The 26,629-nt window shown below is 37.2% G+C and overlaps 4 protein-coding genes across 10 annotated transcripts; 2 read left to right on the forward strand and 2 right to left on the reverse strand.

Moving 5' to 3' along the window:
• The first annotated feature begins 2,987 nt into the window (after positions 1 to 2,987).
• LOC121773624 (dnAJ-like protein slr0093) lies at positions 2,988 to 5,005 on the forward strand. The gene is made up of 6 exons (XM_042170518.1): positions 2,988 to 3,229; positions 3,298 to 3,375; positions 3,441 to 3,516; positions 4,011 to 4,084; positions 4,210 to 4,280; positions 4,834 to 5,005. The coding sequence occupies exons 1-6, from the start codon at positions 3,197 to 3,199 to the stop codon at positions 4,874 to 4,876; spliced, it is 375 nt and encodes a 124-aa protein (XP_042026452.1). The 5' UTR covers positions 2,988 to 3,196; the 3' UTR covers positions 4,877 to 5,005.
• A 357-nt stretch (positions 5,006 to 5,362) lies between these two features.
• Positions 5,363 to 8,393, reverse strand: LOC121774682 (uncharacterized sugar kinase slr0537-like). Of its 2 annotated transcripts, none has more exons than XM_042171540.1 (5): positions 8,020 to 8,393; positions 7,501 to 7,763; positions 7,165 to 7,282; positions 6,145 to 6,353; positions 5,363 to 6,026 (listed from the first exon to the last, which is right to left on the reverse strand). In XM_042171540.1, exons 1-5 carry the CDS (start codon positions 8,149 to 8,151, stop codon positions 5,561 to 5,563), a joined length of 1,188 nt encoding a protein of 395 aa, XP_042027474.1. In that variant the 5' UTR covers positions 8,152 to 8,393; the 3' UTR covers positions 5,363 to 5,560. The 2 variants fall into 2 exon arrangements, with proteins under 2 accessions (XP_042027474.1, XP_042027475.1); XM_042171541.1 differs by having other exon boundaries at positions 7,501 to 7,856; positions 8,020 to 8,159.
• A 362-nt stretch (positions 8,394 to 8,755) lies between these two features.
• LOC121774681 (probable inactive leucine-rich repeat receptor-like protein kinase At3g03770) lies at positions 8,756 to 12,562 on the reverse strand. Of its 6 annotated transcripts, XM_042171539.1 has the most exons (8): positions 11,901 to 12,562; positions 11,703 to 11,805; positions 10,436 to 11,603; positions 10,211 to 10,344; positions 9,725 to 9,968; positions 9,437 to 9,648; positions 9,237 to 9,359; positions 8,756 to 9,152 (listed from the first exon to the last, which is right to left on the reverse strand). In XM_042171539.1, exons 2-8 carry the CDS (start codon positions 11,790 to 11,792, stop codon positions 8,913 to 8,915), a joined length of 2,211 nt encoding a protein of 736 aa, XP_042027473.1. In that variant the 5' UTR covers positions 11,793 to 11,805; positions 11,901 to 12,562; the 3' UTR covers positions 8,756 to 8,912. The 6 variants fall into 6 exon arrangements, with proteins under 6 accessions (XP_042027473.1, XP_042027470.1, XP_042027471.1 ...); XM_042171536.1 differs by having other exon boundaries at positions 10,436 to 11,805; positions 12,302 to 12,562; XM_042171537.1 differs by having other exon boundaries at positions 10,436 to 11,805.
• An 8,989-nt stretch (positions 12,563 to 21,551) lies between these two features.
• LOC121773606 (serine/threonine-protein phosphatase 6 regulatory ankyrin repeat subunit B-like) lies at positions 21,552 to 25,160 on the forward strand. The gene is made up of 4 exons (XM_042170498.1): positions 21,552 to 21,824; positions 22,627 to 22,902; positions 23,168 to 23,305; positions 23,502 to 25,160. The coding sequence occupies exons 1-4, from the start codon at positions 21,687 to 21,689 to the stop codon at positions 24,993 to 24,995; spliced, it is 2,046 nt and encodes a 681-aa protein (XP_042026432.1). The 5' UTR covers positions 21,552 to 21,686; the 3' UTR covers positions 24,996 to 25,160.
• Positions 25,161 to 26,629: the final 1,469 nt, after the last annotated feature.

Here is a 26,629-nt window from a genome sequence, read left to right on the forward strand (position 1 = left end):
ACAATGGATTGCTTTTATTGTCACAGCTTTTTCTAAAAAATAGTGTGGATTGAATTGTATAAATAGAGTGATTAATGCAGACACCATTCAAATCATCTCTAAAAATCTAAACCACTGTATTGCATGGTCTTCTTATATTACTTATAGCATTATAATTCAAAATTAAGACTAAATCTTCCACTCTTAGATTTTAAAATGAATGCGTGAGATTAAACTTCACGAATTTCAATAAATAGTAGATAAAATATCAACAAAGGGGTAAAATCATCATTTAGTTAATATATTATAATTTTCGTAGTTTTTTTATATCAACATAGTGTATTACAAATATCAACACAATGACATGAAAATATCAACACAGTTTGTACATGCATTATATTGAGATTGTTTGATGCATTTATTGATAAAATCTGCTTATTAACATAAACGAAAATTGAAATAAAAATTATCAAATTTCATCATTCGAACGTCGTCGGAACATATGCAATTGAAATCTCGTTAGAATCCTTATAAAATTATCTTTAATTTGATATATTTTGTGCGGAAAAATAATTTAAATCGAGAGAGTTGAGTAAATTTAAAGTTTTGAGATGATTTTGATGGGAGAGAAATCGGTTAGTTTTAACTTTTAACTACAATATTTATGAAAAGAAATTAATAACCTTTGAATTTATTTAATTATTTTTAAAATTTATATTATAATCGACTTGGAATTATTTCAATCACTACGATCTCTTCATTGGTCTCAAATTTAGATTACTTTTTAATTAGCAATTCATCACCACCCCTATATTATTATATTTACACCCAAATAAATCATCAATCCCACAAGCATAAGTAGTTAGTTAGGTTTTTCCATCCTCAGCAATTTTATTAGCTCAATCCAGACGATTCATCAGAGCATTCGCACGGCACGCCCCTATCCGCTGCTGTGCTCTTGCCAACAACACGGCTCTGCTCGATACATAGAGCACGTTCGTGCCGCTGAGTAGGGCGACGTGGCGCGTTTCTATTGGCAGTTGGCATTTTCTTTTTTTAAGAGTATGGATGTGGGTGTTGTGCTCTTGAGCAAGAGCAGAGAGAAAAAAAATTAATAAATGTGGGTCCGAGCCCACATCCGTGCTCTTGCCAAAGAGCACGGATGTGGATGCTCTCACTATACATAGCTTCAACCATGTTGATGTGAAATTGCCTCACAACCTTGTCTTTCTCTCTAAGCACAACTCGGGCGTGCGAGTGAGGACATCATTTTTGCCCAATTTTAACTGTAAAGTAGGGGTGTCAAAATGGATATCGGGATTTGGATACCCGATATCCGAACCCGAAATATCGGGTAATTGGATACTCGGGTATCGGGTAACCCGATATCCGATCGGGTATACCCAAATTACCCGATTTTTTTTAATTTCTTTTAAATTTAATAAATTATGTATCCATTTTGTTATTTAAAAAATCAAATGTACTCTTGAAATCCTTCACTCTTAAGTCACATTTAGGGTTAATGTATGAATTGTGATGTTTATTATGGATGAACGGTGGATGTTATAACTTTTGATTTTTTTTATTTCTAATAATTTGTAGTAGTTTATTTTTATCTTAAACTCGAACTACTTCAAGTTTGTATCAAATTTGAACTACAAGTTTGTATTTCTAAAATTTTGTAGTTAATTTTCTTAAAAAACTAATAAAAAAATATTAAAAAATTCACAATCGGGACTGGATACCCGAGTCGGGTATCTGGGTACCCGAAATCATTTTTAGATCTGGTATCGGGTATTAGATTTTGGGAAATTTAGGATCGGGTACCCGAAATTTTCGGATCGGGTATCCGCGGGTACCCAATTTGACAGGCACTATAAAGAATCAATTTTTTTTTATTAAATTTATTTTGTGGTGTATAATCCTTTATACTTCTTCCGTCTACCATTAATCGTAGCAAGTTGACCTGGCTCGGATTTTAAGAAATATTAAGAAAAGTTGATAAAAAATATGTGGAATATGAAAAGTGGGTAAAAAATGTGCGGAATATGTGTCCTATTTTTATAAGAATTAGTTAGTGACATGTGAGATCCACTACTAAAATTAGTAAAAAGTAAGTGTGACAAATATTGACGAACGGACAAAAAAAGAACTGTTGACAAGTAATGACAGATGGAGGAAGTATTAGAGAAATGAATTTTGCATTGCTTATATATAGTTGTAATAGTGTAGGACAATTGGTTTGCATTTCAGAAAAAAATTATTGCTTTCTATATAAATTTGTGGGTTTCCCTACAAAATCAATGGTGGTCTAGTGGTAATGTGTTTGGTGAAACCTAAAGGTTGAATTAAAACTCCAACTTTATCATTTTTTATTTTCGATCTTTCTTTATTGTGTTCATTTTTGTTTTCACTTTCCTTTTTCTAATATCATATTTATATTTTTATAATCATCTGGATTTAATTATTATAAAAAATTAATTTTAATATTAATTTATATTTTAGTTAAATTTAACTCGATGCTGATATCTTATTTTTATTTCATTTCTTATTTCAATTTATTCGCAAAAGAATTTAATAAGATTTCACAATAAATATTAAAATAAGAAATGAATAAAAAAAATGGAACCTATAAATATTAAGTAAAAGATTAATATAAATGGTTAAGTGATAGAATGATGAGTTGTAATCGTTATTTCTAAAACTATACTTCCTCCGATCTCCATTAATTGTCATATTTTTGTTCCGTGCGAAGTTTTAAAAGTTAGTTTAATTTTATTAAGAAAATTGGAAGGAAAAATTTTAGTGCGATATAAATTATAAGCTACATAGAATGTAAAATCCAGTTAGGAAAAATAAAATAAAGAAAATTAATAAGAACCATGAAATAAAATAGGAGAAGTAATAAGAACCAGCATAAATTGGTTTAAAAGACTCGCAAATAATAGCGAACAGCTATGATGGGCTGCGTTGGGATATATGGGCCGCCTTTTTTGTTCAAGAAAAGAAATGCCTTTTACATTATCTCTCTTCTCTCTTCTCTCTTCTCTCTTCTCCGATCCATTTTTTAAGTCTCTGGTTTTATATACAGCTACAGCTACAGCTACAGCTACCAAACCTTTCTATAAAAATATCCTAAATTAGGAAAATTAAAACTCCCCAATATCCAGCTTCATTCTTCCATGAAACGAAATTATGAATCTTTCTCCATCTAATCATGGACTCCAATCTCAACTCCACTTCTCACAAGGTTAGTTCCACCTTCTTCTCTCTATTCATTTCCACCTCTCAATTTCATTTACTTGCTTCCTATTTCAGGATTATTACAAGATCTTACAAGTAGATTATGATGCAACTGACCACAAAATCCGATTTAATTACCGCAAGCTCGCTTTGGTACACACTTAATTCATCTTCTTTTCTCTCTATTTCCTCTTCTAATTTACCTTGTTCGTTTGCAGAAATGGCATCCTGACAAACACAAGGGTGATGTTGCTGCCACCGCTATATTTCAAGAAATTAATGAAGCTTATTCTGGTAATTTTGTTTGCTAATCAATCCCATTTTGGAATTATTGGTATTTCATCTCCAATTTTCAATCATAAATCATCTTGTGTCCACGATTAATTGAGTCCATTTGACTCGGCTCGGGTTTTAAAAAATATAGTGTAAAGTAGGTTGAAAAAGTTAGTGGAATGAGGTCCACTACCAAAAGTAGTAGTAAAAAGTCAGGGTGTCCATTAATTGTGGACGGACGAAAAAGGAAATTGGTATCAATTAATCGTGGATGGATGGAACGGATGGAGTTGTACTCTACATCTAAGATCACCATTTAAGCATAGTTTGTGGGCAGTGCTAACAATTAGTTGTCTTCTCTCTGCAAAATGGAATGGAATTGAATCGAATCAACTTTCCATCAGCTGACCTAAAAATCTAGTGCCTTTAACATTATAAAGATATGTTGATTGGTAGAGCCCTCTTGTTCTCTGGGGTATGATGTTAAGTTTCATTCCCATGTATATTCCTTGCAGTGTTAAGTGATCCAGATAAGAGACTCGAGTATGATTTGAATGGAAACTATGAGATTGACAAGTACACCCTACGGGTTAGTATTTTGTGGCGTGTCATCTTTGGAGGCGTTGTCTGATCCAAGTTATGTTAACAGTTTGTTATCATTGTCAAAATTTGATGCTTCTTCGCTAATATTTTGATCGGCCTCTCCCTTTCTAGGAGTATTTATCGAGATTCAAAGGAATGATACTCACCTGTAATGGTCTTGGCATCAGCCAAACATCAAAATGGTAAGCATGATTATCTCTTTTGATGCTCAACTTGCTTCGTTTTCTTCTCAAGTACGTTATGAAATTGCATGCCTGCATTTACGGCCTTGGCATGGCGTGCTGCCAGAGTGTAGAATGAGAGAAATTAATGTGAAAAGGGAATGAAAAGAATATCATGTTTCATATGAAAAAGGGATTTGCTTTCTCGCTCGAATTCAAGACATCAACTACTACATCTCACCATATGTGACTGTTGTAGACAAAGCTGTCCATACACTTTTGTGTGTTTACTGTGACTTTATATTGATGGTCTTGTTTATTTTTAGTATTTGTTAGTGTTGCATGTGCTTCATCCCGTACATAGTTCCTTTGTTCTCATAGTTGAGCAAAACTAGAGTCGAGAGAGTAATTGTAATTATAATGGAATAGCAGACTCATAAATGAGTAGAAAGTAATACACAATCTATGATTTATGCTTATATTTTACAGTCCTGCCTTATTCTAGCAGCTTGGCCTTTCTTGTTGATAAAAACTCAACTGTTTATGTTTTATTTTTCGTTTCCTCGTCGTGCAGGTCACAGACGCTTGTGGAACTTAATGATTTAAAAGAAAATTGAGGTTTGGAGAGAGTCATTTTATTTCTTCACCATTCTCCATCTCAATATTCTTGTCTGTTAACATTAAGAGATGAGACAAATATTTGTATCATATTGTTAAGAAAAGCAATGCAGAAAAGTTGATGAAAATGCCATTCCGGCTAGTTATGCTGGCCTATTCTTCTTGTATTTCTTCCTATGCTGTTGTCTGCTGTCGAAGAACAGGTGTGCGCTGCTGGTCTAAGCAAACTAACAATAGGTTGAACTATCTGAGCAAAATTAACTAAACGGCTATATAGTGGTGGTTGCTATGTGCTATGCAACATCCATTTACTATATTTCAATTGAAATCTTCTAATAACACAGTATTTCTTCTTTCTAGTAAAGGTTAATGAACTCGGATCTGATTCGATTATCGATTCCTGGAATTACTATGCAATTTTTGTTATTGTGCTGCTCTAATCGATTCGTTACTGTCACATACTATCAAGAAGTCAAAATCAACTCTTAATGAAGAAATTAATAGACTGCTACATATCTGATGCTAGTAGATAAACTGCTACATATCTCTCATAGCAGAAGAATAATACAATGCCATACCTAATTACTACTTCCAAGATATACAGTGGTTATAAACAGCTAAAAATGTTCAATGGATCAACAAATTGGCATGAGATAGATTTTTCCTTCACTAAATGCAAAAGATCACAAGCTGGAAATTTGATCAGAACTTACATCAGACCACCTTGCTGAGCTCTTGCTCTCGCTCTTGCAATGGAATGCGAATGACTCAGCCAACTTAGCAGCATCTTCTATCCCTAGCCGAGTTCCTTGCTGTCCAACAACTACAGATGCAACCTTCGAAGCTAACGTACCAATACTTCTCAAATCAGATACACCACGTGACAAACCATATAATATCCCAGATGCATAGGCATCTCCCGCCCCACAAGTGTCCAGTGCTACGCAAGGGTTTGGAGGTATGTAAACAGATTCTCCCTTCACACCAACATAAGAGCCTCTAGGACCGTCTGTCACGGAAACAAACGGGACAAAATGACTCAGGTACCTAGTTGCTGAGATGGGGCTCTCTTTTGAGGAAAAATGACAAAAAGCCCTGGCTTCATCGCTGTTGGCAAAGATTATGTCTGCATAATTTGCCATGATGTCCCTGACACATAAGTATAAACTAAAAGTTATATCTCAGGCTGACAGATTGATTATATTACAGACAAACCTCGGAACAAATGAAGAGGATAAAAGAGTTAGGTAGGTCACAGAATATTTACCAGAAGTCATCATAATGTCTTTCAATGCAGGTGACATCTGACGCTGTAATGGCGACAAGAGCACCACATTTGCGGGCCTCCTCGCATGCCATAGAAATTGTTTTGATTGTGTCAGGAAATTCAAATAAGTATCCTTCAACAACTAATATACTTGTTTTGGACATCAAGCTAGCCAAGCATGAATCATAATTTACTCTTGACGAAGTGCCCTGATATCATTGACAGAACGATTTTAGAGAAATTCATGAAGCTATCGTATATAAAATTGAAGAACCGAAAGAAAATTTGGGATAATGGATTAAGCAACTACAGTAAAATGTCAAAATGAAGAAAACTTATTTACAGTTGATACTGATCAGCAACATGAAATAAGTTCGACCGCATCAAGAATGAAAAGGAGAGATCTACTTTTTGAGACAATGTATAGATTAACTTCAAATATTATGGATATATCTCATTGCTGAATCATTTAAAGCATCTAGTTTCAAGGTGACATGTTAATTTATTTAACTTTCACAAATCAATATTCATCGATTGAACCAATGCTGTGCTAGCTTTAAACAAGCCAAACAAATGGGTTCACTGTCTTACAGTGCATAAAAACGCCTAACTTGACCAATAATGAGTCATCTAGAAACTTTGTTTTGTTTCATAATGTGCGCATTTTTCCTTTCAAGAGGTTTACGACTCTGTCATGATTGGGGGGGGGGGGGGGGTAGATCTCAACATTCCTTGGTTCACGCTAGACTTGCTCAACCTTTCTGACAATGTAATGTATAATAATAATTGATCTAATAAAATATCTTCCATAACACATTTCATGATTTAGTTTTTTCATGGTCGGCAGTAACTGGAAGACCCTGCCTCACAGACATCTCCTGTACTCATTATTATCATAGTTGTTTTCATTTTTGAATAATAAACCTTGATAGTGCATGACTTCATATTCCTTACTGTGCTGAACATCACATAATCACAGGCATCTTAAACTTTACACTAACTATCTGAAATGCTACTTACCTGGTAAGCAAGCATTGTCCGTTGAGCATCTGGAGTTGTGAGAACAATAACTGTACCAGTAGTTCCATCCTTCACTGGTGCTGAAAGGAAATTTACATTTGCTCGCCGGAGTTTTGATCTATATTAACATTCACAAAAGTATGGTTAAGAAATGAGACTCAAGCAATCTAGCTGTGGATACATGTGTGACAGACAATATCAAAAGCACACCAACTGCTTAATTAACCTCAATTCATTGTAAACATCGATGTGAAAAGAGTCTTGAAGTAGAAGTAATGGATGGTAGGAGGTGGAAACTGTACGATTATGGAAAACACAAAAGACTATAAATCCTACCGGTAGAATCCACCTAAGGGATCACTTCCAACGCTGCCTGCCATGGCAACATTTAGCGAAGGTCCTCCAATAGGTTGAGCACCAAGCCTTGCCAAAGCAACCAAGGTGTTGGAGAGAGAGCCACCAGCAGCAGCTTTATAGCTGCATCCATCCATGGCCCGTAAAACTCTACCTCTTTCTTCATGATTCACCACTTTCCTAGTGCCCTTTCCTAATCCGAGCCTATTAAGAAATTCGTCATCGACCATTCCCGAAAAGTCCACCTAGACAATGAAAATGAACTCCTTAAACTTTGTTCTCGTTAACATCCTCAGAGGTAAGGATCAGGTCTCATATATTGCTTCGTAAGCAGTTTCCTATGTCGATAGCAAGTGGCATTAGTGTCAGATTCTCATTTAATTCCTAATTTGTGATTTCCAATTCAATTATTCTAGTGATAATAGGATGTTAATAATTCCAAATCTGAGAAATTAGGGAAATTGCAGCAACACAAGGATAAATAATTAGGGCAGAGAGTACCATAGCTTGGCCGAGGCCAAGGACGTGCCATGTGTCAGGAAAATTGTGGGGGAGAGGGTCATCGTCGTCGGAATCGGAAACTCCTAGGACTCCAGCTTCAGAGGCGCAACGGCAGTCGCTGCCAGTCGACATAGAAGAAGAAGGAGAAGAGGAGGAGGAGGAGGAGGAAAAGTAAGAGTTGGAGGCATGAGATTGAGAAGGAATGGATGTCCGGTTAAAAAGGGGGAATGAATTGAGAGCGGGAGAAGGAGAAGAAAGTTAGGATAGGGAGAAGAAAGTTCGGAATGAGAGAGGGCGAAGACAGCGGCGGAGATGGTGGCTGCAGCTGCAGGCGATCAAGCCTGCTCAATCTCCACCGCACAACCATTTATGTATTGGATAAACCATATTATAATATTGGATTAAATTAATTAATTATTGGGATAAAAGTGAAATACTGTGAAAATGGACCACTTGCAATAACACAAACAAACAAACAAACTTAATTTATTTGTGCCTCGCCCTCGCTCATGGAATATATGCACAAAAAATCATTGGCTTCTCAAAGATGACGATCTTGCTTCTGTGGGCTGAACCTGAATACACTATTTTGGATAATGATGACAACAAACCAGGTTTGTGGAACATGCATGCTTGTTGCCGATGGGAAATAGCCGAAACGATTTCTAAACTTCAAGCTCGAGGACAAGCTTATTCTTCGAGCGGTGGTCTGTCGTAGTTACATTACATATCATGCTCAACTTCAACTCTGCCTTTTTCTTAATTTAGTACCATATGCCAACGAAAAATACAATAAATTAGTGGAAATTAATGCATTTACATTTTCTCAACATAATACTATATCTCACTCTACTATAACTTAATGAAAGCATTACTACAACAAAAGGAGGCGGTTAGCCGAAGCTCTGATGAGACGCGCTATCCGACTTCTGGTCTGCATCGGCCGTGGCCTGCACTTGAGCAGCATACTGCAAGTTCCACAGCACATCTTCAAACGAGGGCCCCCCCGACGACTCACCCGATATGCATTTGTTCGTGATGGATATCACTATGGACAACGACTCCTGTGAGCTCGTGGTTAGCACGATCGGATCCACTATCTTTCGCCTCCCGTCTTGGCTGCTGAACGATGTCTGCCATTCGTCCCGAAACAGAATCAAAACCCTAAACCAATAACTTCATTACAACAAACCAACCATACAAATACAGCAACATACCATCTCATTTACCAGAAATGCTTCTCCTTTTCCACTGGTTACAGGACCTACCAATGACTCGAGTAGTATGAACCCGAAATTGTGAACATCGTCCTGCAACCTATCTACGTGCTCTCCCTTTCCCTGCAAAAAAAAACAAAAACTGTAAATAGCTGTTTACAAGAATCAATATGGCTTCAAGAGTGAATAGAGGAGCCTACATCAGATTTTTCAGTTTCATCTGCAATGATGGACATTCCATAATCACTAAGCTTTGCAATCCCATGCTCGTCCATAAGTATATTGTTCGTCTTCAGACGATTGTTCAGAGAAGGCGGAATCACCCCTGTATGCAGAAAATGGACTGCCTTGGCTGCACCAATAAGAACAGCCAATCTTTCCGGCCACTTTAGGACCTTCTCTGGAGAGTTCTCTGTGCACCAACACAGCCAAATTCCATCATTTAATAACCTTCATCTTCTATAAAAGATAGGTGATGAGTATAGTACCTGAAAGATGGGATCTGAAGTTTCCATTTGGAACGAATTCTTGCACAAGGTACAACCTACGTACACTTGAGTCGTCTTGCATACCATCATCGATGCAATGGCCAAGAAGGGCAACCAAGTGAGGGTGACGAAGCTTTGAAAGCAAATCAAGCCGCAGCTTGAGGTTTTGAATCGAGCATTTTCTGTAGAGAGTTAAAGATCGTATAACAACAAAGCTTCCATTCTCTAACTTTCCCTTGTAAACCTGTACAGGTGAAGCTACAATAGTAAGAAAGATAGTAGAATTTCACGTAGAATGTGGCTAATGCAGCATATGCAAAATCACATCAAATAGTCGAGAACAAAAACTTGAAACTTGAATAAAACTTACCTACTTACCTAAATGAAACTTGAAACTATGTCATTTTCACAAGCAGTACTTAAAAAAATGCTCAAGATAAATTCACTTAAAGAAAGGGTCAAGACACAATGTAGGTACCGAGCTACCTTGCCGATAGACCCCTCGCCCAAGAAAGTCGACTGATCAAAGTTTTTTGTAGCTTCTTCAAGTTCTGCTACAGTAAACACCCTATAGGATGGAGAACTTTGATTCCCAACTTTTGATGCTTCAGACATTATCCCTGATGGAAGGAAACATAAAAAATTCAAGATTCAAAACAAAGATAGTAGATGACATTGTAAGTGAATCATAATGTAGGAAAGGGAGCATACTGGCACTTGTTATGAGATCGGGGGAAATTCCAGATGGTGGATCGTCTTGCTTAACCTTAGGTGCAATATGCTGAACTACTGAATGCTGTGTTTGGTGCCTTTTACAGAAAAACATAAGACCAACAAGCAAGAGGATTATCACTACAACGCCGATTCCCCCAATCACACCAGCCAGAATGACTATTTCCCTCGTTCTAGATCGTCCTTTGCCCTCAACATCTTTGCAGTATGCTGCAGAATGTTGATCTCTGGCATCAGCAGAGAAGCAATTTCCACTAATTTTGACAATTCGGTTATCTGCTGCAGTGTCCAAACAATTGGGAAGCTGACCTACCATTTTATTATCAGAAAGATCAATCAAATTAAGTCCCTCTCCACACTTGAGATGCTCAGGATGTAATCCACTAAGAACATTGGATGACAGATTCAAGTAACTAATATTCGGGAGAGAGAAAAGCAGAGGAGGAGGGGTTCCACTAAGATGATTATTCGACAAATCAAGATGCTGAAGTTGATCCAACTTAACAAATTGTTCAGGTATGCCACCAGAAAACGAGTTCTTGCTTAGAAACACATTAGCAAGCCCTTTTGGCAGAGGAGGCAGTTCGGAATCTAATCCGTTCTCTCTCAAATCGAGTAGCTGCAAACTCGAGAGGCTGCTCAGATCAGGTAACTTCCCAGTGAGCAGGTTGTGAGACATAACTAATTCAATCAATGTTGCAATTCTTGACACTGCAGAAGGAATCTCGCCATTCAATCTGTTGTTCTTTAAGCTTAACACAGTGAGATTCGACCACAAATCCAACCACTCAGGTACACTGCCATTAAAATAGTTCTCATCAAAGCTCAAAGTCCTTAGCTTAACCATTCTAGACATTTGAGAAGGAATGGGACCAAACAAGAAATTTGAACTCATGTCTAAAGCTTCAAGCAGATATAATCTATGGATTTTATCAGGCAATGGACCCCATAGGCCTAAAGACACTAAAGTAACAACCCTTAAGTTGGACAACCTCGTCAAAGTTGTAACGAAAGAATCCATAGAGAAACTCTGGGACAGTGTTAGATTTGGAATTGCAAATCCAATGAATTCACTACTGACCTTTGCAGGCTTGTCTCCCATGATTCGAAGCTCGGTCACAGAATCATTCTCACATTTGATGGTGAGCTGTGGTGGAGAAGACAAATTGCAGAAATCAGCATTGTTATTTTCCCAAGTGCTCAGAGGCAGAGGATACTCCAAATGCTTCCTAAGCTGAAGAAGAACCTGAGTTTCGTAGCTGTTCAGCTGATGAGTGCTACAAGCAAACAGCAGCCATGAAAGAAACACCAAAACTGAGCAATTTGAAGGCCCCATTTGCTCAAAAGCCCTAAAGATTGCAGCTTTTGTTAGCATTCCATCAGCTACCTCTATCTCTCCAACACTTCAACACTCAAATTTATAAATTTGCAAAAGGGAACCCACAAGATTTCAGCAAAAGCCCTAAAGATTGCAGCTTTTGGATAGGGGTTCCATTTCTCACCAACATCCAACTCTCAAATTCAGAAAACTGCAAAAGAGCACTCAGAAAAAGCCTAATAAACAGCTAATGATTTCATGGAACAGGGCTAGAGATAAGATATTGGAAAACCATTAAAGAGGAGATGAAAGAAACTGAATAATGTTGGATTCTGTAGAAGTAAAATTACCGAAACAGACAAGAAACATGGGGTAGACAGCATGAACAATCAAGAGAACTTCGATAAAATTATCTATTGGAAAGATTTTATTAAGAGAAAGAATTTAACATAAATGGGAAAGACTTGGAACAAATGAAACTAATAATGAGAGGCGGTTGAAAGGGAAGAATCAGCATTTACTCCTACCACCAGCATAGATGCATTTATTCATGGAAGAAAACAAGTTTGAGAGTAGCAAAAATGGGAACTTCCTTTTGTCGTCTTTCGATGTGGCATTAATGGATGAGGTGAGATGGATTGAAGCAGTCAGAGTGAGGGTGAGAGTATAACTTCACATCTATACAAAAACCAGTCCACTGTTAAAATTGAAAACCTTAACTTTCACATCTATACACAGACACAGGCACAAAATAAGGTGTAATTATGATGTGGAAAATATATTTAAACATCCTACCATTTTTTATAAACACCTGACCTGACTACTGATTCTAGCACAATTAATTGGATATATTTTGAATTTCATCTTCTCTTTGTAGACTACAATGATGGTAAGTGTAATAAGTTATGTGAACATTTGAAATGAAACCTGGCTTAAAAAAAGGGGTCTACACAGAAAGCAACAAATCCAAGTCACTGATTCCTTTTAAAATAGAGCTTTAGAGCTTTCAATAACAAAAGCATGATGATTAGTCAGTCAAATTGCACAAAAACACATGTTAATCACTCTGTCATCAGTGCCTAACCCCACGTTTCCATTTCCGTTACTAATTGATTCTATTCCAAAAAGGCGCAACTTGGATATTACATGCAGTTATTTTGACCCAACACGAGTTTTAATAAATTGTTTGACTTTGGGAAGAAAAGTAAAGAGAGACCATTTAAAATAATATTATCTGTTTTACGTTTTTATGTTCAATTGTGAATGTAAAAAGTTGGTGAAGTGTGGGGTCTGCATACAAAAAGTGAAAAAATGTAAATGGTTCTATAAATCGTGAACAACAAAAAATGACAAAATTGTTCTTCTTGCAATTCTATCCCTGCGGAGAAAATGAATTTTCACTGTGATAATAATCATAGTGAATACTATGATTGTTATACATGACCTCGTTTTACATTATAGATACACCCTTGTGACCAAATCTTCATGGTGCGAATATGATATAGTACTACGGTAGAATTTTGTTGTGGATAAATTGTACTGTGTGTTTACCCATTGATATTGTTTTTGCCAACAAAAGCTTAAAGCATAGAAGTTTGTTCTTTTTCTCTTTCCAAAAGTTGACAATAAGTGAAACATATGTATGTGTGCAGTCAATGATGTGAGATATCCTCAATCAAATAAAGAAAAAGATGACTGCAATGATGCCAAAATTACAGATTACTATGCTAACGGTCAGTTAAACACTTATAATGAGGGAATGTTGCAACCATAACCACTTTTCAGAAAATTGTGAACAGATACCTACTAACAAGAAAAAACAAATCAAAGGGACCAATTTTAAAGACCAACAAAAAAAGAAGCTAAAAGCTAAAAGCTAAAAGTTAAAAGCCAAAGCACCAAATTCATATCATTGTCGTCTACTAACATAGTGGTACAAGGTTGGAACCGCCACAGAGCTTCAAGTACGTCGGAGTATAGAAAGGCGATCAAGAATATCATCCACTAACTTGCAAAGCTAAGTTACAAATTAGAGAAGTAGAAGAATCGTAGTATCTCATTTCACAAGTTGTGTGTGAGAGTACAACATTTATAAGTTGAATGTAATAGATTAACAAATTACTATTCCCATCGTCACAACTAAGTTGAGTCTTATTCCTTTTTACGACGTTCTAACTAAGTTGAGTCATTTCTTTTTTTTAACAAAAAACAAAACATCCAATCACTTTTACTTTATTTTGTCATTTGCTTTCTTTTGTCTTTATCTCTCCTACTTTATTCATCTCTTCTACTTTTCAACACAATTTTTTAATTTTCGTGCCAAAAAATTTGGCTCAACTTAATTGGGGCGGAGGGAGTAGTATTTTGCCACGTCACTTAACCATTTAACTAACATCCCGCTAAGGATTTTGATAATGGAATAATCAGTCCTTTTTCTATATTGTAGATTGATTGATAGATAGTTACAAAAGATCTTTCGGTAGGTACCTTGTAGAAGTAATTATGAGTCATTCTCAACCTAGATAAATGATAAATGTAGACCGTCTATCGCAAACAGATTGTTGGTATCGATCCGAACTTAGGGCATCAGCAGTGGGGTGCCCTAAGGCGCGCCACGTCATCAGTTTTATCCTCCTACCTCCCCACCTGCAGTGGGGCGCCCTAAGGCGCGCCACATCATCATTTTTTTAATATTTACAAAATCCATACGAATTTAAAAAAACTAATAAATTAAAATACGAATTTCAAAAACTTCATTTCATTTAATAAAAATTAATACATTACAATGCGAATTAAAAAAACGCAAACTCAGCGACGGCGGTTACGAGCCCACACTTCTTCAATCATGTCGCTCATGAGCTGCGCATGATCCTGTTGGTTGCGCATTGAGGTCTGTCTAGATAGAACCTCATTGAAGCCTAACGGTAACCCTCTATCGGGTGTCTCGGTCGACGTGCCGGACGAGCTAGATGCACGGTCATCTTCATTCCAATCGGTGATGCTTCCGCCTTCATTCTCGACTATCATGTTGTGCATGATTATGCACGCATATATGACATCGGCGATGACTTCCTTGTACCATGAACAAGCCGGCCCTTTCACAATTGCCCACCGTGATTGGAGCACACCAAATGCCCGCTCGACATCCTTCCGCGCCGACTCCTGCTTTTGCGCAAATAAAACCCTCTTCTCACCAATTGGGCAGCTGATCGTCTTTAGGAAAACTGGCCATCGTGGGTAGATGCCATCGGCCAAGTAGTACCCCATATGGTATTGGCGTCTGTTGGCAGTGAACTCGATGGCCGGGCCGTTGCCGTTACATTGCTCGGTGAAGAGGGTGGACGAGTTGAGGACGTTAATGTCGTTGTTCGACCCGGCTACGCCGAAGTAAGCATGCCAGATCCAGAGTCGATGGTCAGCGACGGCTTCGAGGATCATCGTCGGGTGGCTGCCCTTGTATCCACTTGTGAATTGGCCTCTCCACGCCGTCGGACAATTCTTCCACTGCCAGTGCATACAGTCGATGCTCCCGAGCATCCCAGGAAACCCGTGCGCCGTCTCGTGCATCTGCATCAGACCCTGGCAATCAGTGGCAGTCGGCTTGCGCAAATATGTGTCGCCATAGGCCTCTACTATCCCCCGACAAAAGCGCTTCAGACACTCGCGGCCTGTAGAATCCCCGCAGTGGAGGTACTCGTCAAAAAGGTCCGCCGTGGTGCCGTATGCCAACTGACGAATAGCAGTCGTGCACTTTTGCAATGGTGTAAGGCCGGGTTTGCCGATGTCGTCCTCCCGAAACGTGAAGTATTCATCACGTGAAGACAATGTCCGAACAATGCTGAGAAAAAGGTACCGCGACATTCTAAACCGGCGGCGGAAAACAGTCGGGCCCCATCGTGGTTGATCGGCAAAATAGTCTTCAACCAGACGTCTGTGAGCTTCCGGGTGGTCGCGTCGGACATACGTCCTATGTCGAATAGGCCTATGGACTTGCTCAGCCGCCGCTGCCGCCTCCTCCTCCTCGCGCTGCATTGCCGCATAGCATGCCGCCATGGCCTCTTCAACGGCTGCATCTAATGCTTCCGACGTTGAACTACCGACTCAGACGAAGTAGAACTATTGGTGTCGTCGCCGAGATTCATTTTGGTTGGATGGAGAGAGAATATGTAAATAGATAGTCGATATGTTCGTATGTACAAATGAATGAGAAACGAGATTTAAATATAAAATTAAAAACGCGTGCCATCGTCCGCGACCATCGTCCGCGTAGCCCACAGTGGGGCGGTCGATGGCCTATCGTCCGCGTAGGCCGCAATGGGGCAGACGATGGACATCGTCCGCGCTATACTCCGCGCCCTTAGTATAGGGCGCGACGATCGTCCGCGGCCTATGTCACGCACCCACAATGGGGCGGACGATGGCGGGCGCGAACGATGCGCGCCATCGGGCGTGCCATCGTCCGCCCCATTGCGGATGGCCTTACTTTCTATCTTGGATTACTGGTGACATTGGGTGTGATACAACCCTAAATGAATCATGTTGAGATACATACTTTTTATTGTGTAAATCAAGTACAAATATCTTGCAAATTATTCATTTTCATATGTACAAGTAATATTGACATATGTGTCGGTCATAACGCTACTTCGAATGTGTGGGTTTTTCGCCTCTCAATATCATGGCTTCTTAGGTAGTGTTGATAAGCATTTAAATATTGTTACTTTATAGAATTGTGTCTCAGTTTGATGACTGAATTGTACTAAAAAAATATTCTGGTCAATGATTTATTCTACATAAACATAGCTAATTAAAATTTACTATCAGTACAATGAATAAAAGTTACACTAGTTAATATTCCTTAAAAACTTTAATTAAATCAAGACTGGTTTAATTAAGTAGAAGTTTAGGAAGAGGCAAATCCATATTTCATTGGATCCCACCTAAGCTCAATAAATACTCTATAAATATGGATAATCTGATCACAGTTCATGTGTATTGCATGAACAGTAGATGTGTATTGCATGCATTGATGAAAATTCGATTGTTTAACATCGAGCATCGTGCCAACTTTGAGAGAGTCATGGATGGATAGGGGCCCAAGGACGAATGTCGGGAGCACATATTTGAGCCATGAGGAAATTTCGCATCTTCTTGACATTACTGATAACAACTCAAGACAAAGTGGAGAAAAGAATGAAGTCATAATAATGTAAACACTTAGCCTAACAAGATGAATTTCAAAAGTTTTTCAAAGACCACCGATGTCTTTATTTTCGAAAGAACTTCATGTGGGTATCTTACACACCTCAACTGAAGTCTGATTGAGAAAGGTATGATAATTTTATAAAAATTGCGCACTCATAGACCTCCACTAGTCCGAGTGGTTCCTTAACTCCACTCGTTGTTTCCAAATTTTCAGTCTATTAAGCCTAGTTTTGGGACATTTATGTTAATTTTCCTTACAAGTATAAATCAATTTTTATTCCTTCTTTTGTAAAATAAGTCTTAGATTAATGAATGTTAAACATTTTTTTAGAGTTGTCTCCTGTGTGAGAATCTATCCAATTCCATTATTGAATGGTTGTTTGATTAATGTCCAATTAATTAAGTAAATGTATGGAACTATGTTGAGTGCAAATAGAATTGCACAGAAATTGTAATTCATTTTATTCCAATTAGACGGTTGTTTGATTAATGTCCAATTGGTGCTTTTTCATTCTATTCCAATTATATTTTATATTCTATGGTGGTGTTCGGTTTCCTAGATAAAATAATACCAAGATACAATTTATGATTAAATTATGAAATTATTTTAATCATAGGGGGTTAGCTATGACTAATATCTCATGATTATCCATCTAGGATTGAATTGTGGGATTGAATTTCATGAACCAAACACACTACATATTTAATCAAAGATACAATCTTGCAAAACGAACACCTCTATATAATTCAATTGGAACACACTATTTGTGTGGCATACTAAATCCTCACTTTAAGGTATCTTCCATTGTTAGTGAAAGGCTAAGTTATCAATAATTTAGTAGATTAAGATTATGGCCTAATCATGACAAATAAATAAAACATGGATTATGATCAATGGCCCCACACAGCTTCATTCTAAGTTTTTCCAAATGCCACAATCCCCTTACAAAGATATTGTTGCTTAGATGATGAGGTAAACCAAATTGTTGGAACAAAAAAACTACATAATTTAGAGAAAGACTTGAATAAAAAAGCAAGTTTAATTGAGAGAATGAGAGATTTTCAATCCTATCAAGCTCCAAATGATCGAATACACTTTTTTTTTGGTATCGAAAGTGTTAAATTAATGAAAGTGGGGTATTGCTTTGGTGAAGACATGGACCCTCATTGAGGCGCTAACAATGTTCAAACTTTCAATTTATTAGCCTCAAATTAATCTAATGGGAATCTACTTTTGTTAGAGTTGAACTTCAAATCTACTTTTTATTATTTTTATTTATATCGCAATTGATTTTGACTTATTTTATATAAATCTATATATAAATTCCCAATCAATTCATATATAGCTCATATTATATTTGTTTCTGAAAAATAACTCCAAAATAAAATAAGATCAAATTAGTTCAAAATTATCATTCAAAAATTTAAATGGTAGTAATACTTAAATAGGTTTTGTAATTCTAGAATAAAATAAATATATTTCTTCATAATAGAAAACCAAATCCTATTATAATTTTAAAAAAATCTAAAAATAATTAGAGAATAAAAAGATACAACCTTCAGGTATTGGCATGAACCTATTTTATTTATTTAAACCATTGTTTCAAGTTGTCCATATGGGACTGCATTTCCATAGGATGCCTATTGTAGTAGGACAATTACAAATTATTCATTGAACATGGTTTGTTTTGTCTCTCTACAAATTTATGGAGTATGATTTTATGGATCGTAATAAATAAGGCTCTAAATCAGGACATGCTCATGTGAATCCTAATTGACCACAATCACTGTACTATAATTATATTTTCGCTTGCAATTTAACGTTATTTTCACTTGCTAATATACATTTTGTAATATGAATTTATGCATTCATAAAAAATGAAATACGAGATTAAAGAATTGACAAAATAATTTAAAGGTCTGAGATCTAATCATCATCTTAATATATTTTCTTCTCTCGATCTCTTCTCTAAACTTAATTAAGTTTATAATATAATGTTTCGTGACAATGAAGTATTCATGAGTGTCTTGTGTTAGTGTAACCTCACTTTTATGCTAAAATTTGCTAGTTAATCAAACTTGACTAATTCATTATACATAAAGATTTATGTAAAAAAAGATTAATTTATGCACATGTCAGTGTGACTAGAATAAATCCTTTTGTCTTGTATGTGTGAATATAACATGACTTTAACTTTATTAGTATAGATTTGCTTAAACATCAAAATTATCATTTCTAATAAAAAAATGTCCATTTTTGTAGATATTAGCGATGGATTAAATATTAATTATTCTATCTCAGACATAGACACAGTGATATATAGTGGTCACGTGCCGGCGTGCGCAAATGCAGCCGAACCTCTCTTTCGCCATGTGGATTCGATTTAATTCTTTTTCTCACAAATATAAAATCTCTTTTTTTTTATCCGGCAAAATCAAAAGAATGAAAGGCAATTTATGGGGAAGAAAATTAGCTACTTTGTTTCCATTTGTCTTTTTATAATTTAGTTTTGTAACTTATCTCGATTTTAGAATACGAAAGTTGTAAAATTTGAATAAACTAGTAGTGTTACACTTTTTATTTTAAGTGAAACTAAAGTTCAATTTGTGATGAAATACAAATCTGCTAACATTGATTTATTAAAATGTTAATTGCATTGTTGTCTAATTAATTTGCTAAAAATGTTGGCCAACAATCTTGACTATATAGTATATGGCTTGTCAAAGAAGTATTGACTGAAAAAAAATGTGAACCAGCTTTTACAACCCCTTTTTATTACAAAGTACTTGTATATAAAAAAAGGTAAATATTCTTTAAAAAAAAGTAAATATAAATATTTTGAATTTATTAGAAAACTGAGGGCTCATGTAACCCCAATAAAATTGTGATGGCTCCAACTCCTACACAAATTATTTTTGAAGATGAATTGTAATGCATCTCCCCTTTCACATCTTGACAACACCGACTCTATCCAATTATTTTTTCAATTCATGTGCCAAAAAATAGTCAGAAATTTATAATAGGATGATGAAAGGAGAGTATTTATAAAGTACTTGTTTAAAGGTGAAAATGTACGATAACTAATATGGATATGGCTTCACAAATTCAAGCCAAAAAATTGATTATAAATAAATAACGCATTCTCAAATCCAGAATTTTTATGATAATATATTTAAATTCAAGTCGTTGATTTTAGACAGAGATATTTGTACGTAAATTGCTAAACTTTCACCAAATTCTGATTTTGCATAACCGTTTTAAAATCTCTCTCTACATTATACTAAAACTTTTAATTTGTTCTTATTTTATACTAGTAACTATCTAAATTTCACTGATGACATAACTTTGTAACATGGTTACGTGGCAATTACATGGAATAACCTTTTCTCAAAATTCAAATAACAAATTTTCAATATAAGTAACATAGAGTAACTTTTTGAAAGATTCAGAGTATCATCAAAATTAAAACTAAGATTTTTTCGAATAATTCAGAACATCTTGGTAGCATAGGTTGCGAATTTTGTATTGTGACTTTATGTTATCAAATAACATTGTGATTAGACCTGCGAAATGTTATTTTGGATTTTGGATTGAGAATTTGGATTTTTAAAAAAAGTGGCTGCTTCTGGTTTTGGGGAATTATATTTAGGTTGATTTGCATTATTATGTTAGTATAAAATAAAAATGTAAATATATATTTAAATTTCATGTACTTTTATCAAAACGGTACGCACAAGTAGTTGCAAAATAAATACCAAAAAGTTTGGTAATTAATACGAAGATTTTAAAATTATTATACAAAATCAGATTTTATTGAGTATTTAGAATTTTACAAGCAAATGCTCTTTTTGGAAAAAAGAAATAAGAGCATCTCCAGTGGTCGGCGAGCGAGCGGCTCGCCGAACTATTGCAGCCGGCGAGGGCCAAACCGGCGAGAATTTCGGCGAGGGTACGCCGATTCCCGGGCGCTTGCCGATCCTCTCGCCGATCGGCTCGCTGCTATTGCAGCCTCCCGATCGGCGAGGAACCGACGAGCGAATTTTTTTTTAAATTTTCGAAAAACTATATATACGCGATTTGCACGACATTTTTTTTATTATGTAATTTTGTTAAATTATGTACCTTTTTTTAATTTAAATGAAATAATTGAATTTTCCCGTATATGTGGCGTGAATTTAATTTCGTATTTTGTGTGATTGTTAATTATTTATTTTTAGTGCTGATGATGTGGCAAGGCTGTGGCTGGGCTATTGCTTGTCTAGCTGATGTGGTAGGAGGAATTTAGTGCTGCTGATGTGGCATGGTTGAGCTATGGCTAGACTATTACTTGTCCGGCGACCACTGTGGATGCTCTAAATGATAATTAAAGTGATGCTAGAATATAGGAATTCCTTTAAATTCTTTACACACAAAATTAAAAGTGAATTTCAAAAAATCAATCAAGTAGTGAAAAAAGAAGTTATTTCCCCCTCCGTCTCTGGCGCTCACTTATTTCAATTTCTCTCTCTCTCTCAACCAACACTGCACCTGGAAATGATGGTGCTGAGACATGGCGGGGGAGGGAGCGGCGGATTTCTGGCTGCCACGATGCTGAGGTCTCACACCGCCTTCTACAATCGTCGCTTTGCAATGATCTCAGATCGGTTCATCAATGCCTCGCCAATCCCTTCGTCGACGTCAACCACGTCGGTGCAGTTTGCTTGAAGATGCGAAAAACCGGCGTCGTTTTGCCAGAGGAATCTCCGAGCCAGGTGCGAGTCTACTACGAGGAGTTCCGAACTGATGCTACGCCTTTGTTTGTTGCTGTTACTAACGGAAATTCGGCACTAGTCAGGAAATTACTGGTAAATTCTCTCCTTCACCTTCACTTTTATGGAAATCCATCATCGGAATTCGGCAAATTCTAATCTGGCTTTCCGATTTTTTGTTTTATTGTTGCTGGATTTGCGCGAATCCTTTTCTATATAATGCTGTTAGTTTTGCTTTGCGTGATTAGAGACTCGATTATTTCGTTTGGTTCAATTCAAAGTTTTAAAGTTGATATGCTGGTGTTGTTATTTATCTCTGTTATTCAAAATGTCGACAGATGCATAGGCATTGATTGTTGCTTGAAATCTCCTTGTGATTGATTTTTTACTTCTGATTATCGATCTCTTGCCTCTAACCTTCCATAAACCGTATATTGTGCTTTGTGATCTCAGTCCCTTTCTTATCCTATTAGAGTGGTTTATCGCATTGACTTAATTTCCCGTCACCGTCATTGTATTGTGGTAACTGTTATGTACACTACTCGTAGTCGTTTTCCACTATTTAATTAGGGAAATCTGTTTATCAGGTGGGGGCCAGCTCCTTAATAATTCTCTGTATTGTTGCCTCAAGTTACAAACAGACAAAGTATATTGTTTCCTTAATAAGAGCTTTTCTTGTGTTTTAATATTTTTTTCTTCTTACTAATATATGAAGATGGTGCAATCTGCTTGTACCACGAGGTTGTTTTTAAATTGTCTCAGTTCTATATGGACTAAAATAAAATATTTTTACGCTGTTACTGACATTTTTTACAGAACTAATGTATTTTCAAGTAAAGGAAAATAAATTTTTATATCATATCTGCAATGACCGAATGTAACCTTTCTGAAATCGCAGAGTGTTGGAGCTGATGTAAACCTACAACTGTTTAGGGGCTATGCAACGGCGGCAGCTGCTAGAGAGGGCCATTACGAAATCCTAGAGATCCTTCTAAAAGCTGGGGCATCTCAACCAGCTTGTGAGGAGGCACTGTTAGAGGTTAGCATCCATGGACACTCTCAGTTAGTGGAGCTGCTAATGGCATCTGACCTTATCAGACCGCATGTTGCTGTTCACGTTCTCGTTACTGCATGCAGTAGAGGATTTGTTGAGGTCGTTGATACTCTCGTCAAGGTACATTTTGGATACACCTACACCAATTTGTACAGGCAACATATCTCTGTTATTTGACTGTAAACTACCAGCATTATGAGGTTAAATGAGTTAGTTGGTTATAATGCCTACCAGGTACCAAATTAATTGGGAAGGCCATGTATGGTAACTTTGTTCAAATCGGCAGATGGAATGTGTTGCAACTCATCATACAGATCTTTGTTCATATCCATTTTATGATCTATCTAATTTAGTTGTTATTTACTTAGTTGTTATTTACTGGCAGTGTGGAGTAGATGCCAATGCAACCGATCGTGTTTTGCTTCAATCTCGTAAGCCTTCTCTGCATACAAATGCCGATTGTACTGCACTTGTGGCTGCCGTTGTTAGTAGGCAGATTTCTGTGGTCCGGCTACTACTGAAGGTAACAAATTTAATGCTTATCAATGAATTTGGATCCTTGTATTAATTAGGATTACTCGTGTGTGTCTCCGCTCTACATCTATACAACAAAATAACAACATTGGACCATCACCTCTATATATTTGGGAAATATCTTGATCTCATGCATTATTGTGGTCTTCAATGAACTTAACTTATCATATTTTTCTACAAAAAAGGCTGGTGTCAGAACTGATGTGAAAGCGCACCTTGGAGCATGGTTATGGGATTTGGCTTCTGGTGAGGAATTTCGAGTTGGTGCAGGACTCGCTGAGCCTTATCCCATCACTTGGTGTGCTGTTGAATATTTTGAAGCAACCGGATCTATACTGGAGATGCTCCTTCAGTGCATCTCCCCTGATGCTCCTCATTTTGGAAGAACTCTACTCCACCATGCCATTCTATGCGACAATCAAGAAGCTGTGAACGTGCTTGTAAAACATGGTGCATGCATTGAGACATCAGTCATGACCACACAACACACTCAGTTTCGTCCTATCCATATGGCTTCTCGGCTTGGATCTTCAACAATTCTTCGTACTTTGATTGATTCAGGTTGTGATGTGAACTGCACAACAGAATATGGTGAGACAGCGGTAATGATCTGCGCGGCATATATGCAGGAAGAATGCCTCCAAGCATTGGCAAAGGCAGGGGCTGACTTTGGCTTGGTTAATTTGTCTGGCCAATCAGCAGCTTCCATCGCTCGTTCAAATCGATGGTATGTCAGTTTTCAGCAAGTATTGCTCGATGTAATACGCAGCGGATCTATGCCTACATCCACCAAGAAGTCTGTTTTTTCGCCCCTGTTGTTCGTGGCTGAATCTGGCGATGTTGTTTTCTTGAAAGCAGTGATGGGACAAGCAGATATTGAGCTAGATGAGCAGGACAACAGAGGCTTCTCTGCAGTCATGATTGCTGCAGCGCAGGGTCACGTTGATGCTTTCCGGTTGCTCGTATATGCTGGTGCTGATGTTAAGCTATGCAACAAATCTGGTGAGACAGCCATCTCACTTTCCAAACTCAACAAGCAGAGTGATCTATTCGAGAAGGTGATGCTAGAGTTTGCTCTGGAGAAGGGAAACCGCATCGCTGGAGGATTCTATGCCCTGCACTACGCAGCTCGTCGTGGAGACACTGACGCAGTGAAGCTTTTAAAAATCAAGGGGTACGACATCAATGCTGCGGACGGTGAAGGCTACACGCCACTCATGCTGGCAGCAAGGGAAAGCAATGGCAAAATGTGCCAACTCCTCATCTCTTCAGGAGCGGATATTGGCATGAAAAATGTCAAGGGTGAAACTGCGCTATCAATCGGGAAGAAGCTTCACGATGAAGCAGAGGAAGTGATACTGGACGCGGTCGCATGCAAGGTGGTGACGGATGGCTTGCAGCTGCGAAAACACACCAAGGGAGGCAAGGGAGTGCCACACACGAAGGTCGTTGCAATGGTAGGAGAAACTGGGGTTCTGCGGTGGGGGAAGTCGAGCTGCAGGAATGTGATATGCCGGGAGGCGGAAGTAGGGCCGAGCTTGAGTTTCCAGCGGAATAGGAGGAGGAAGGGGGATGGGGATGAGGATGAGGCGGGGATCTTCCGGGTTAGGACGACGAAGAATAAGGAGGTGCATTTTGTGTGTGAAGGAGGTGGCGGAGCTGTGGGTGCGTGGGATTAGGCTGTTGACCGGAGATGCTATTTTTGGTAAGTAGAATTATGTTGGGGATGGGAGGTGTACAGTTATGTTAGGAGTAGGTAGTGAGTGCTTCATCTCCAAGTATTTGTAATTTGGGAAATTATTTTCGGAATTCGGATGATGATTGCAGTATTCTTTAAACTATAACATAGAGAGCTTAAATTTAAATACATTTTTTAATGGGAGCAAATAAAATGCAAGATTGATCTATTTTATGAAAAAGAGCAAGCAAATACAGAAATTGGTACAATAAACCTTAGAGAATAGCCGAGTTAAGTTCTCTTTTCGTAAAACGAGATACATCTCTGTAGTATTATCGGATTTGATTTTTCACCTCCAAATATTAAACAGTTTCATCTTGGATGTAGCTGCACTGCTCACAAACAAACTTCGGCGAACCAAATGATAGCAAGGGCACAACTTCGATAGCAAGGGCACAACTTCGATAGACAAAGTATACATAGATTGCATGAGACTGAAATACATGGAACGAAAACTCTATTTATAGGTGTAGTCCACTACATTGGAGCATGCTGGAGTCAACGCAGACATTCTGCCATCAATATTGATGCGTAATAGTTGACGTTACGTCATGTACGCGTTGAAAGCATGAATTTATATGGATATATCTGAACCCGTTTCACGCCGTGCTTGGACGACCCTTTCAATGTGAATGTACAGATACCTACATGTCAAGCCACAATGTGTTGGAATACATGTCCAATGCAGGATTGGACTATTATTTTAATTGGTTGCTTTCATAGGTAAAAAAATAGTATTGATTTCTTTTAAAGGTAAAAAAAATTATACTGGGTTCAGATAAAGCCTAAGCCCTAATTTGAAGTCCACGGCCCCAACACGCGACCTTGGTGAGGTGCGCGTGTGGGCTATCTACATCTCATTTTTGTGCACATTAATTATGTACGTGCAATAATTTAGCCTATAAGTTTAATTAAGAATCTTTTTCCAATATGAGATTAATTAGTAATATACCACAATCGATTGTATTAAATTTCATAAAAATTAAATATTTGATCACTTATACGCCCCTATCAAACGCACTGACCAAACTTAGATTCTGATATTTCTAGTGTATGTAGGTAGCAATAGTTGTATCAATTGGCTCTTCATTTTATTTCGCTCAGATGTTTAGACGCGTTTGATTTAAGTGATCAAATAGGCTACTTGTTAGTTATATTTTTTTTTGATTGATGTACAAGTTGAATCAAAACTAATAATGAAAAATAGAAAATAATTTAGTAATTTTTGTTAGAAGAATATTAATTACTACTAGTAGTCATTTTTTCACAGGGTAGTAGCTAGCTAGTGTGAACCGCAGGCAGCAACATACTTAATAAATAAATTATCATTCAAGTAGTTGAACTGAGTGAGATTGATAGTATTATTGATGGATGTGGTTTCATTTCTTATTATTGTACTCCATAAACAAAAGACAGTAAGGCAAAGAAAATGAATCCATAAATTATGATAGATAGTAATTTGTAATGGAAGCAAGAGGAGTCAGAGAAATAGGCAGGTTGAAGAGCAGCGACCTCGGCCTTACTAACCATCCATCCCGGCACACCCGTATCCTGCAGTATGCCTCGTAGCACAAC

This window comes from Salvia splendens, chromosome 17 (genome assembly GCF_004379255.2).
Source record: "Salvia splendens isolate huo1 chromosome 17, SspV2, whole genome shotgun sequence".
NCBI classification, from domain to species: Eukaryota; Viridiplantae; Streptophyta; class Magnoliopsida; order Lamiales; family Lamiaceae; genus Salvia; species Salvia splendens.

What these genes read in the sequence shown, in the direction of transcription:
- LOC121774681 (XM_042171535.1), bottom strand. Translation starts at nt 11,831, where the DNA reads ATGCTAACAAAAGCTGCAATCTTTAGGGCTTTTGAGCAAATGGGGCCT. An exon ending in CGATCTCATAACAAGTGCCA is followed by an intron (nt 10,345 to 10,435) that starts GTATGCTCCCTT and finishes TCCTTCCATCAG; the next exon opens with GGATAATGTCTGAAGCATCA. An exon ending in ATGAAACTGAAAAATCTGAT is followed by an intron (nt 9,360 to 9,436) that starts GTAGGCTCCTCT and finishes TTTTTTTTGCAG; the next exon opens with GGAAAGGGAGAGCACGTAGA.
- LOC121773624 (XM_042170518.1), top strand. Translation starts at nt 3,197, where the DNA reads ATGGACTCCAATCTCAACTCCACTTCTCACAAG. An exon ending in ATTACCGCAAGCTCGCTTTG is followed by an intron (nt 3,376 to 3,440) that starts GTACACACTTAA and finishes GTTCGTTTGCAG; the next exon opens with AAATGGCATCCTGACAAACA. An exon ending in AATTAATGAAGCTTATTCTG is followed by an intron (nt 3,517 to 4,010) that starts GTAATTTTGTTT and finishes TATTCCTTGCAG; the next exon opens with TGTTAAGTGATCCAGATAAG.
- LOC121773606 (XM_042170498.1), top strand. Translation starts at nt 21,687, where the DNA reads ATGCGAAAAACCGGCGTCGTTTTGCCAGAGGAATCTCCGAGCCAGGTG. An exon ending in TCGTTGATACTCTCGTCAAG is followed by an intron (nt 22,903 to 23,167) that starts GTACATTTTGGA and finishes ATTTACTGGCAG; the next exon opens with TGTGGAGTAGATGCCAATGC. An exon ending in TGGTCCGGCTACTACTGAAG is followed by an intron (nt 23,306 to 23,501) that starts GTAACAAATTTA and finishes TCTACAAAAAAG; the next exon opens with GCTGGTGTCAGAACTGATGT.
- LOC121774682 (XM_042171540.1), bottom strand. Translation starts at nt 8,151, where the DNA reads ATGTCGACTGGCAGCGACTGCCGTTGCGCCTCTGAAGCTGGAGTCCTA. An exon ending in GGACAATGCTTGCTTACCAG is followed by an intron (nt 6,354 to 7,164) that starts GTAAGTAGCATT and finishes CAATGATATCAG; the next exon opens with GGCACTTCGTCAAGAGTAAA. An exon ending in AGACATTATGATGACTTCTG is followed by an intron (nt 6,027 to 6,144) that starts GTAAATATTCTG and finishes CTTATGTGTCAG; the next exon opens with GGACATCATGGCAAATTATG.